We start from the raw sequence: 12,029 nt of genomic DNA, 5'->3' as shown, positions 1-12,029 counted from the left end.
TCAAAAAACAAAACAAAACAAAAACAAACCCATTGCCATCAAGTCTATTCCTACTCAAAGCAATCCTATAGGACAGAGTAGAGCTGTCCCATAGGGTTTTCAAGGAGCAGCTGGTGGATTTAAACTGCTGACCTTTTGGTTATCAGCCAAGCTCTTAACCACTACGCCATCAGGGCTCTGTGTTAGCAGTAGTGATGCTTTCTTCTGGTCCCCAAAAGGGAAGAACGAAGAGATTGGCAGGGATGGTTGGGAAGGCTGGTAGAAGTGTAAAAAGGAATGTGATTACTTTGAGAGCTTCTATTTTTTAGTGTCAATGCCTGATTTGTCAAGGTAGTCCTAAAAACAGCTTTTCATCAAATTTGACCTTATTGCAGAATAACATCAAGCTTTTTTCCTCCCTGACGTTTCCTTGGAATCTTAGAATGTTATTAGTTTGAGTACTTAGCAGCAGTGGGGGGGATGGAATGTTATTTTGAGTTTCATTTTTTGTCCAATATAGAAAGCCCTCTGGCACTAAATAAAAATGTCACCGTGTAAAACTTAAAGGCTTTCTGTCCCAAATGTCTTTAAAAATTCATGAAGGGCTGAGGATTTGATTTATCTTCTCCTTTTTCTGTGATTTATTCATATTTAATGTTAGTTTCTACATTTGAAGCATGTAGAATTTTTTCAAATTAAAAACAGTAGTGAATTGGTCTTATCTGCAGACCAAGTCCACCATGCCATTGTTTGAATTATGTGCTTCATCCCTCTTCATGTGTTAAAGGCAGATAGGTTTGGTTTTCCTAGGGGCCAGATTTCTCACTGGCGAAACCTCTCATTGTTGGGCAGGCCGACTGACCCAACTACGCGTGGCTTTGACAGCTGTGTCCCTGGTATCAATAGACATTTTCCTCAGACATTAATCATGATTACACAGATGTGGTGGCAAAGGAGAGGAGTAGGAACGGACCTCACCTTTGGAACCATCATTGTATTTTGAGCTGCTGAGTTGCCTGTGTTTTCAGGAACATCTTTGGGTAGAGACACTATCCTGTCTTCTCTAGGATGGTTCCTAAATCATGGACGATGATGGAATTAGCTTCAAATGAAGGGAAGAAAATCAACTGAAAACAAACTCATACTCTTTCTCTTTTTCTTTTTTAACCAGTAAAGAGAAGCCTAGGGTCTGAGGAGTTGGACTTTTCCAAAGCCGTGGAGGGTTAAAAGACGGGTGGAAAGGGAGCTGCCAGTCCTGTTTTCAACTTTGGGGCAGATGGACCTGGCCAAGAGGCCACGAGCGCAGTTACTTGTAAGCTATGAGTTGGACTGAAACTTAGATGGCTAGAAGATGGCTCAGTAAGGCACAGTTGCCCTGGACACCCTGGCTTCTGCCTGTCCTTCCATCTGCCCATCTGCCATCTGTCTTTCTGGCCTTCCATCCTTTTTCCCTTCCTTCCTTCTGTCTTTTTATTTCTTCCCTCTATGATCATCCTTTCACTCTGCAGCTACTTCTGAGCCCCTCCTGTGGGCCAGACACTGTGCTTACGTAAGTTAGTCAGCTTCTCATAAAAAGAGGGAAGTGTGCCTATTTTCTCAGCAAAAAATAGTGAACCTTTTAAGAAGAACATCAAGGAAGAAAAGGTACTGAGTGCTAACAAGGATAAAGCTCTTTTTACCTAAGTTTTCCCACTCATTTGTCATTGAGGTTCAGACCTATTAAAGACTGTCAGCCAATACACAGAGCAGTGAAAAAACTCAAGTGGCTGGTTTTACAACCTGTTTTGAGCATCTTGTCTTTATGATTTTGGTTTTATTCCTTCGCTTAATAAGCAAAATCATCTTTTTTCCCCCCAGACTATTGGGAAGAAGTTACCTCCAACTTCAGCAACTCAAGAGTCTTCAAAAACAGAAGTGGACAGCAGGACAAAGAGTAAGTTTCCTTATTTATCCATTTTACATTTGAAAACAATTAAAGGTTTTCTAATCATTGAAATGCTTTGGGACATATCCATCCATAATCTTGATAAACCAAAACCAAACTCGTTCCCATCCTGTCAATTCCAACTCATTGTGACCCTATAGGACAGAGTAGAGCTGCCCCATAGTGTTTCCAAGGAGCGGCTGGTGAATTCAAACTGCCAACTTTTTGGTTAGCAGCCGAGCTCTTAACCACCAGCTTTTTCAAACACGTAGAAGTGCACACAAATGTTTTTAGTTAGAACTCTACCGGTAGGACTGGCACAAGTTAGATTGAGACCGCCCCCCCGCCCCCGCCTTTTTTTTTTCCTTTATGGAACACGGTTCTTTCCTGCCATATTTAGCTCATCCATGTATGTTGTTATTGTTAGGTGCCCTCGAGTCAGTTCCAACTCATAGTGACCCTGTGTATAGCAGAAGGAAACACTGCCTGGTCCTGCACCATCTTCACCATGGTCGTTATGCTTGAGCTCATTGTTGCAGTCACTGTGCCAATCCATCCCGTTGAGGGTCTTCCTCTTTTTCGCTGACCCTCCACTTTACACAGCATGATGTCCTTATCCAGGGACTGATCCTTCCTGATAACATGTCCAAAGTATGTGAGACATAGTCTTGCCATCCTTGCTTCTAAGGAGCATTCTGGCTGTACTTCTTCCAAGACAGATTTGTTTGTTCTTTTGGCAGTCCATGGTATATTCAGTAGTCTTCACCAGCACCACAATTCAAAGGCATCAATTCTTCTTCAGTCTTCCTTATTCATCGTCCAGCTTTTGCATGCATGTGAGGTGATTGAAAACACTGTGGCTTGGGTCAGGCGCACCTTAGTCTTCAAGGTGACATCTTTGCTTTTTAACACTTTGAAGAGGTCTTTTGCAGTGTATTTGCCCGATGCAATGTGTCATTTCATTTCTTGACTGCTGCTTCCATGGGTGTTGGTTGTGGATCAACCCATGTATAGAGATAGTTTGTCCATATAGACCCAGAATACTTTGCATAGTTCAAGGGGAAGAAAAATTCTAGAGAATGGCAACTAAAGCAATTTAGACTTTATAGGCCTTCAGGTCAGAGAGGCCTTATACATCTTTTAGCCTAAACCACTCAACCAACCCTACTGTCTCAACTTCCACCAAGCATCCTCAACACGTCTCTCGTGACTATCTCTAGAGATAAGGAAGTCCTTGCCCATGAGATTACCAAGGCGACTCTTGGGATGACTCAAACTTTTTATAAATTTCTTTCTTCTGTTGGAGCCCTGGTGGCATAATGGTTAAGAGCTATGGTTGCTAACCAAAAGATTGGCAGTTCAAATCCATGAGCCTCGCCTTGGAAACCCTGTGGGGCAGTTCTACTCTGTCCTTTAGGGTCACTATGAGTCAGAATCAACTCGATAGCAACGGGTTTTTTAACTGAGCCAAATCTCCTCTTCGTGTAATTTTTACCCATGGATTCTGTTCTCTGGGTTTATATTGATATCGGCCCATTTTTCTCGTAACAGCCTTTTAAGTATTTGAGGCCAGTTGTCTCCCCCAAAACCTTCTCAAAGGTTAGTTTTCCCAGTTCTACAGTTGCCAGAGAAAATACAGGACACCCAGTTAAATTTTCATTTCAGATAAACAATGAATAATTGGTATAAGTATGACCCATGTAATAATTTGTTGTTGATCTGAAATTCAAATTTAACTGAGTGTCCTGTATTTGTATTTGTTAAATCTGGCAGCCCTACAATTGCTTTAATCATTCTTCTGATGACTGGGTCACTATGCATATACTTCAGGATATCTGATCCCAGAAACAAGTACTTAAGGTTTCTTCTAGCAATTTTATTTCATTTTCTTCAGCTTCGGATTTCCATATGAGGATAATGTGGACAGACTGCCAATCTAGTTTGGAAAGCCAAAGAACAAGAAAAGATATCTAATACATATAGAATTATGGTCAGTATAAGGACAAGGATAGACTTGTTCACTTAACTGCAGAATAATATACCAGGAGCTCCTTTTGTACTGCAAAATAGGTAGTTTTAAAAACAGATGAGAGTTCTACCTTAGGCATATGAAAATGAGTTTATGCAACTTGCCGGGCTAAAAATGGTGGTTCAGGTGGCTTACATAAATTCATGGATGGTCAATGCAGAGGCTAGAGCTCTGTCTTAATGTTTAAGGTTACGATGAGGTCTGTGTGCATTCCATCTGTTAGTGGTACATTCAAAGTAAATGAATAATTCCTTTTATAAGGATCAGCACAAAGTTGGTTCCTATGAGGCGAGGTTAAAGATGTCCCAAATATCCAACCTTTCCAAGCTGCTGTACCACTCCATCATCTCTAACATCAACTACTCCTTCCTGCCTCAGTACTCTCCCTCCTGTCTTTGAGTTCTCTGATTTGCTGCAGTGTCTCACACAACTCACGAACTGTATAAAGGAAGTGTATCGTGCGGTTGTGGAGGTGGGCAAGTCCCAAATTCGTGGGTCAGGCGTAGGCTTCTCCCTGGTCCTCAGTCTCTGCCCAAAGGCATTCAGCTTTCTCACTCTGTGGACTGGGAAGCCTACTCCGCCATCTCTTGCTGGTCTCTGCTGCCAGTCTCTCCTGCTGGTCTCTCCTTCCTTGGTGGTGGTGGTGCGCTCTCCTTTCTGCTCTGGAGTTGGCTCTTTTTTAAGGCAAAACTGACCAATCCCCTTGGTGGGCCACAATTATCTTATTTGCACAGTCCCGCCCAATCACCTGGGTGGGAGTTACAAGACCATGGCGAGAAAGGTCATACTGAGTAATTCATCACACCACACAGACTCAGAATAATTGGCAGGAAGCCCACTTGTCTAATGCTCTAATCCAGTGGTTCTCAAACTTGAATGTGCATCAGGATCATTTGGAGGGCTTGCTTAAAAAACGTAGATTTCTGGGCCCCACGTCCAGAACTTCTGAGTCAATAGATCTGGAGTGAAACCTGAAAATTTGCTTTTCTAACAAGTTCCCTGGTGCTGCTGCTTGCTGCTGGTCTCGGAACCAGACTTTGAGAACTATTGTTCTGAACTTACAAGTGTTCTTAAGGAGAAACTGGACCTGCATTTTTCGTGTGGATCATAGGGTTATCATGCTAAACCTACATTTAGGCACCAAAATCTTCAAGATTCTTGAAGAGTCCTAAAAATATGTTTGTTTATTTGTTTTTAAGAATTAAAAAAGTTAAACCACTTCTGAAAACATTTCTCTTATTGGACAGTAGCATTTCTTTCCTTTCTTCCATTCAAATGCTTATTGTATAGTTGTGGTTATTAACAATTTTATAAATGATCAAGGTTATTAAAAAGTTGCATGGATGGCTGGAGTGGGGAATAGGCAGGAAAAGGAGAAGGTACATCAAGCCTCAAAGATAATTAGAATGTGGTCCCTTGGACATGCTGCCTTTGTGACATGTGTGACAACCAGTGGCCTTCACCAACCTGATTCTTGATTTTCAGGAACAATCATCTGAGAAGCAGAGAAAAATTTTGTAATGTATGGGAGTTTCGATAGAAGTGAAATATAAATTCTCTGTAGGCTGGTCAACTCTGTCCAGAGTAAATAGGCCCTTGGGTCACTGTGAGTTGTTTTTAGGGGAGGCTGAGCAGAAGGGGCTGAGTGTGGCTTCTAGCATGCAGCACAGAACAGGACAGTTAGCAGGGGCGGGATAAGTAACTAATCCTTAGGGCTCAGGAACTAACTTTAGGATAAGAGCTTGTCCTGGACACTTTTTCTTTTCACACTCTGTAACGTTTGCCAGCAAGAGACTCAAGTCTTTTTGGAAGGATTGTGTGGTGGGTGGGGTAGGAGGGTTAGCTGTGTTTTAAAACAACCCTCTCCAATAGAAATATTATGCCAGGCACATATGTAATTTAAAATTTTCTATTAAGCCAAATTAAAAAAAAGAAAAACAGGTGAAAGTGCTTTTAATAATATATCTTATTTAACTCAGTATACCCAAAATATGGAGCCCAGGTGGTGCAGTAGTTAAGAGCTTGGCTGCTAAGTAAAAGGTTGGCAGTTCAAATCCACCAGTCGCTCCTTGGAAACTCTGGAGCAGTTCTACTCTATCCTGTAGGGTCGCTGTGGGTCAGAATCAACTTGAACGCAGTGTTTTTTTTTTTTTTTTTTTCAATTAAATGAGATATTTTTCTTTCTTTTTTTTGAACGCATCTCATTTTGGAGTAACCCCATTTCAAGTGCTCAGTAACCACATGTGCCAAGTAGCTACCATATTGGGCAGTATAGATTTGAGTAATTCTGGGATCGAAGTTGGGTTCCCTGGGCCTGGAAATTAACTTATTTCCAAATGCTCAGCTCCCTTAAGCATGTGGGATAATTCTGGCTTTAGTCCCAGCCTTGTTCAGCTCTACAAGTTATCTATTAACTACATCTATGCACCTGGCTCTCTACAAGCATCATAGTTGGGGGCGGGGCTAATGAGGAGTGTGGTTTTACAAAAGCTGGGTAGTATGTTTTGGCCTGAGAGTCAGAAGCACAGATTCTAGAACAAGTTTTGTTATTAGCTAGCCATGTAACTTTGGGCAAATAGTTTCATTTCTCTAACTTTCCTCCTCATTGCCTGTGAAGTCAGAGGGTTGTACTAGAGATAATCCCTGAGATTTCTCCCAGCAGCTTCATCCTCTGATGTAATTCTAAAAGCTTTAAGATTCCGAGTGAAAGGTTTCTGTACTCAAAGAATCGAGCAGCCGGATGGGAGAGACAAAGGGAAGATGGATACAATTAGGTAGGAATATGAGACAGCGTCATTGGGTAGAGACGTAAATATGCATGTAAGTGGGTAGCAGGCCCAAAAGCAGAGTTATCAGCGTATACAATAATTGTTAGAAATGACTGGAAGGATGTATTAACACACGTTTTTCATGGACCTGAGGGCAAGAATTTCTGAGTTTAATCTTACCTTACTCTCTGTAAAGAGCAAATTCTGGAGTCATTGCTCTTCCATGATTTCCATAAGACACCCTAGTCCACTAAAAAGCCCCCTCCATCTGGAACATGTCACTGCTTCAGGAGTTTGACACAACACCGTGTTCAGGTGGAAGGAAACAATGCTGACCAGCTAGAGCAGCCACCTTCCTTCTTCCTTCTCATTGGAAGACAAACCAGGGACAAAGCCCACCCAGCAATCCAGAGGCAGGAAGCGTCTTCCTGCGCAGCTGTCTCGTTAGCATGCTAAAATATAAGCTCACGTCAGGAGAAAGAGTTACGATTAATCAAAATATGTTCATGTGAGTTAGTATTTTCTGAGTAAAGGTGAAACGCAACTGATTAGGATTTATTTAAACAACTAACATTATCCCCCACCCCCAAAAAAGAAGAAAGGATTTATGGTATTGAAATTCATCTGAAACACATACTGGGGAACAGATTGCTATAATTTTCATAACAAGAGGAAAATTGTCAAAAGATTCATAATGAAGTGCCCTGAGGTTCCTCCAGCTCACCGTATCTGGAGTTTCCCTCTTTTTATTACAATTGATACAGATTTGTGGCCTCAGTGGGATAGAAAACTAGCCTGAAGAAAGGGCTAGTTAACATCTTTCTGAACAAATAGTTTAGTCTTTTAGATTCAGAAGTGAAGCAGGTGGGTTGGGGGAAAAAATATCCCTGATGGAATTTGTACAAGGGCAGACCAGGCTTCTGGGTGAATTGTGACTGTGGCGGAAGGCTAAGCTTTCCCTGCCTCACGTCATCTCACTTCATAACAGGCCCGAGTACCACCCGTGTGATCAGTTTGTCCATTGACTTGCTCCTTGAGGATTGTCCTCTACAATGGTGACACATGGTGCCTTATTGTTATAGTTAGATCACGTGTCCCTTACTGGGGAGGCTTTATCTTCTACTGTATATCCCCACCAGTACAGCCTAGAAAAGTACCATGGACACATAGTAAGTGGTGGTTGAGCAAGTGGATAGTTACAAATGATTTATAATTTATTGGGCTCTATATTGGACGGGGTGGGGAGTGGTAGTTCAGTGGTAGAATTCTTGCCTTCCGTGGGGGAGCCCCAGGCCCGATTCCCAGCCAACACACCTCATGCACAGCCATGCACCTGTCAGTGGAGGTTTGCATGTTGCTGTGATGCTGAACAAGTTTCATTGGAGCTTCCAGACTAAGACAAGGAAGAAAGGCTTGGCAATCTTTGAAAATCAGCCAGCGAAAACCCTGTGGATCACAACAGTCTGATCCACAACCATTCATGGGGATGGTGCAGGACCAGGCAGCATTTTGTTCCATTGTGCACGAGGTCGCCATGAGCCCAGGGGTTGACTTGTCGGCAGCTCACGACAACAGCTACATACTGGACAGAGTCTTTTAAAAGCACTTATTAGTAGCCATGGGGCCCCTTTCCCATGTGTACAGTTGTCAAGAGGAAAAGGACACATTTGTTCACAGAAGACTCTTGAGCCTCTTTCGGGTTCCTGAGTGGTTAGCAGTAGTTGCCAGCGTTCCTTGGGGCTTGACAGACCCTTTATTCCTTCCCACCACTGTCCTTGCCCAATCAGCCTAAGACCACCAGGGACAAACATGTAGTCTAACAAAGTCAGGTTTACTGGCTCATTGCAACGAAGAAGACTGCACACCAGACGACCCGTGGGGTGTCTCACCAAACAGAAGAGAAGAGAGCGGTCGTGGGTCTTGAGGAAGGGAGGAATTTGGTGACATTTCAGTCAAGAGGTGTTTTGATAGGCTCAAAGCAACACAAGGCTGTGTGTCAAGGCGTGAACCTCAGGTCTGGACTACCAAGTGCTCCCAGATCCTATTTCTTTGGAAACTACCAAGTTAAGGTTTATGTGCAATGTTGTGTCCAGAAATCCTGTGCTGCACTTGGCCTCTGCACTTTGGCTGGAAATCAAGGCTGCTACTCTGGATCAAAGTGACTTAGTTCCTTCGGGCAAGAGTAGGATGTCTCATTCCTACTGATACAATTTTTAAAAAGCCAAGTTTCCAGTAGTCTATGATTTGAGGACAGACCTCAGTGAGCAAGAAAGTAGTAGTCACTCAAAGGAAGGGGTTGTTATGACACCTTACAGCTGCAGCGTGTGCTTGGGAGAAATCCCGTTTCCTGTTCACCGTGCTCACTGAGTCTATCATCCCGGGCTGATGGAGAGCTGGGCACTTTCCTACCTCCTCAGTCCGAATTAATTTTTACTTTCTCACCACATGTTTAAGTAGGAAAAAAATCGGTCAACTTCCTCATGTTAGTTTTACCTCAGCCCTATAATATACACCTGGAAGCTCTCTTACCATATTTTTTCAGGTGGGGTGTTTTTGCTCATTTATCCTCCCCAAAGCTCTCTCATTCTTGGGCCTGGGATTTGGGACACATCCAATGTAATACAGGTTTCCTACCCACCTCTTTAGTGCTTTCCACACCTGATGTATCATGAAGCCTCATGCTCAGTATCCCCGGGGTCCCATTTGTCGAGCACCTTTTGTCAAATGCCCCTGACACAGACCTTGCTATCTGGATTCAGAGTGGGGGCCTTCCCCGGAGGGTGCCCAACCCACCCATGTTGCTTAAGAGCTGGATTTCAAGTACAGTCCTCTTGGAGGAAAAAGTTAACTCTTTTGATATCCTGGTAGGTTTCCTTTCTCCCAAAGACTCTCAAAGATTCTCCTCATCTGAGCACAAGAATGTGCCATTGAGAACAGCAGCGATCGGCCTCTGATCCACAGTGGGCTTGGCTTGTCAGATTTTGATTTCTTCTTTTTAAAAAACATTTCTATTTTTAAAGTGAGAGAGTAAATGGTGTTATAATTAATACTTGTGAAATAATTTGAAAGTCAAATTCACAAGCAACCAAGACCAAAGGCAGTTGTTGGGATTTGGGGTTAAAGCCAGCTTCTTGCTAAAGGAAGGCATTGGATTGGAGAAGACAAATAGTGACATATACATTGTGTTTCGTTTCTTTGCCTGAATTGTAGACTAGGGCTTCTCCACCTTGGCATTATTGACGTCTGGGGCCAGATAATTCTGTTTTGTGGGGGCTGTGCTGTGTCTGTCGTGGGATGTTTAGCAGCATCCCTGGCCTCTGCCCACTGAATGCACGTAGCACCACCCCCTCCAGTTGTGAGAACCAAAATCACCCTGGTTAGGAACCAATGGTGTCGGCTGTTATAAGCTCTGTGAGGGCGCTGCCACATGCCTGGAGCACAGCAGGCACTCAGTTCATAGTTCCTGAATAAATGACAAGTCTAATACGTATTTCACCCCTCACCACTATCCCCCTGTCCTCAGAATCTGACCCAGAACTCAATTTCTAGTCTAAATTGATCCTACAGCACACCTACTCCAACTCCAACACCACCACCACCCAGGTTCCCTCTCCAGGTCCCCACAGTTGTCTTGCTCCTTCCTAGCATTGAACTTTAATACCATTCCCTAGACCAGAACCGTGGTGGCGCAGTGGTTAAGAGCTGGGCTGCAAACCGAAAGGTCAGCAGTTCGAATCTACCAGCCTCTCCTTGGAAACCCTATGGGGCAGTTCTACTCTGTCCTTTAGGGTCGTTATGAGTTTGACTCAGTGGCAACGGGTTTGAGTATTCCCTAGACCGGCAATTCTCAGAGTGTGGGCCTGGATCAACAGCATCAGTATCACCAGAGAACCTGTTAGAGATGCAAATATCCAGGCTCCACACCAGACCTTAAAACCAAAAAACCAAACTCGTTGCCATAGAGTCGATTCTGACCCATAGCGACCCTACAGGACAGAGTAGAACTGCCCCATAGGGTTTCCAAGGAGCAGCTGGTGGGTTCAGACTGCCGACCTTTTGGTTAACAGCCAAGCTCTTAACCACTGCACCACTAGGGTTCCTCCCCAGACCTAATGAACCAGAAACCCTGGGGGTGGGACCCAGTCATCTGCCTTTCAACAAGCTCTCCGGATGATGCTGCTGCAGGCTCAAGTGTGAGAACCACTGACCTAGACCAGTGGTTTCTTATGCTTCCCCCATCTTGAGAATCACCCAGAGTGCTTTTTAGCAGGTGGATTCCTGGTCCCACCTCAGACCGGTTGATTCAGATGCCCAGGGAAGGGGCCTGAGAAAGTAGAGAATCAACACATGTCACATATAATTCTTATCATCAGGATGGTTGGGAACCATTACTCTAGAACTTAGCAAATATTTCTCTCCCCGTACTCCCATTTCTCAGGTCAAAGTCCTAGACCATCTTACAAAGCCTCCAAGAAGGACTCCTGAGTCTGGCGGGAGCAGCGATTTCCTCATTTTAGATACTCTGATTCTTGAAGCTGAACACGTGGCTTTCAGCTTCTCATGACTGTTGCCTTGTTAGAGCTGTTGGAATACATGCCTTATTGCCTTTACTTGATTATTAGCTCCTTGAGAACCAGACTCTAGTGGTGTTTCACTTACTCTCTTCTCCCCAGAAAACATACTAGAAGTCCACAACCTCATATGCAATTCCCCAATACTAAAAGCTCTGAAAACGAAAAGGTTTTCTCACTCACTGGATGGCAGAACTTGTCCTGAACTGACCTGTGTCTGTTTACAGTCTTTTTCATCCCACTTAGGGTGGGTAGTCATCTATGTGTTGCAGAAATTTTAAAGTATTTGATGATTGGGTGTACCCCAGGCCCCAACTGGGAGGTGTTACCCATTATATGGTATGTGCAGTAGATTTCCTTTCTAAAATCTGAAAAATTCTGTCTTCAGTGGTTCTGGATAAGGGACTGTGAACCAGTCGTGTCTCAGATCGTTCTCAGTTTAATCAGAAAATTTGGAATTGTGATGTTGGTGAAAGTAGGCATCACTGAGCTTGATACTTTTGTATTAGTGTCCCAAAGGAAAAGAAAGCTTCTAGTTCTAGGCGTAACCTGGTACTTTCCATCCTGCTGGAAAGCCCTGGAAGGCTTCCTGCTGGAGTCTGACTGTGACACATGGGGTTTTGATTTTCATGTCATAAAACTGAGCCCATAGATTTGTCCTGGTTTTACTGCTGTTCTTGTGTGTGTGTGTGTGTGTGTGTGTGTGTGTGTGTGTGTGTGTGTGTGTGTGTGTGTGTGTGTGTGTGTGTGTGTGTGTG

The 12,029-nt window shown here is 43.6% G+C and overlaps 1 protein-coding gene across 7 annotated transcripts in view; it reads left to right on the top strand.

Annotated features, from left to right (window-relative positions):
* SH3KBP1 (SH3 domain containing kinase binding protein 1) overlaps positions 1–12,029 on the top strand; it is a 407,394-nt gene that overhangs the window by 285,872 nt on the left and 109,493 nt on the right. For all 7 annotated transcript variants that reach the window (XM_023737269.1, XM_023737268.1, XM_023737267.1 and 4 more), the window contains one exon: positions 1,837–1,912. In XM_023737269.1, the coding sequence (XP_023593037.1) occupies positions 1,837–1,912 (76 nt within the window). The remainder of the gene's footprint in view (positions 1–1,836; positions 1,913–12,029) is intronic.

This window comes from Trichechus manatus, unplaced genomic scaffold, assembly GCF_000243295.1.
Source record: "Trichechus manatus latirostris isolate Lorelei unplaced genomic scaffold, TriManLat1.0 scaffold00100, whole genome shotgun sequence".
Classification (NCBI taxonomy): domain Eukaryota; kingdom Metazoa; phylum Chordata; class Mammalia; order Sirenia; family Trichechidae; genus Trichechus; species Trichechus manatus.
This window is presented reverse-complemented; position numbering and strand designations above follow the sequence as displayed.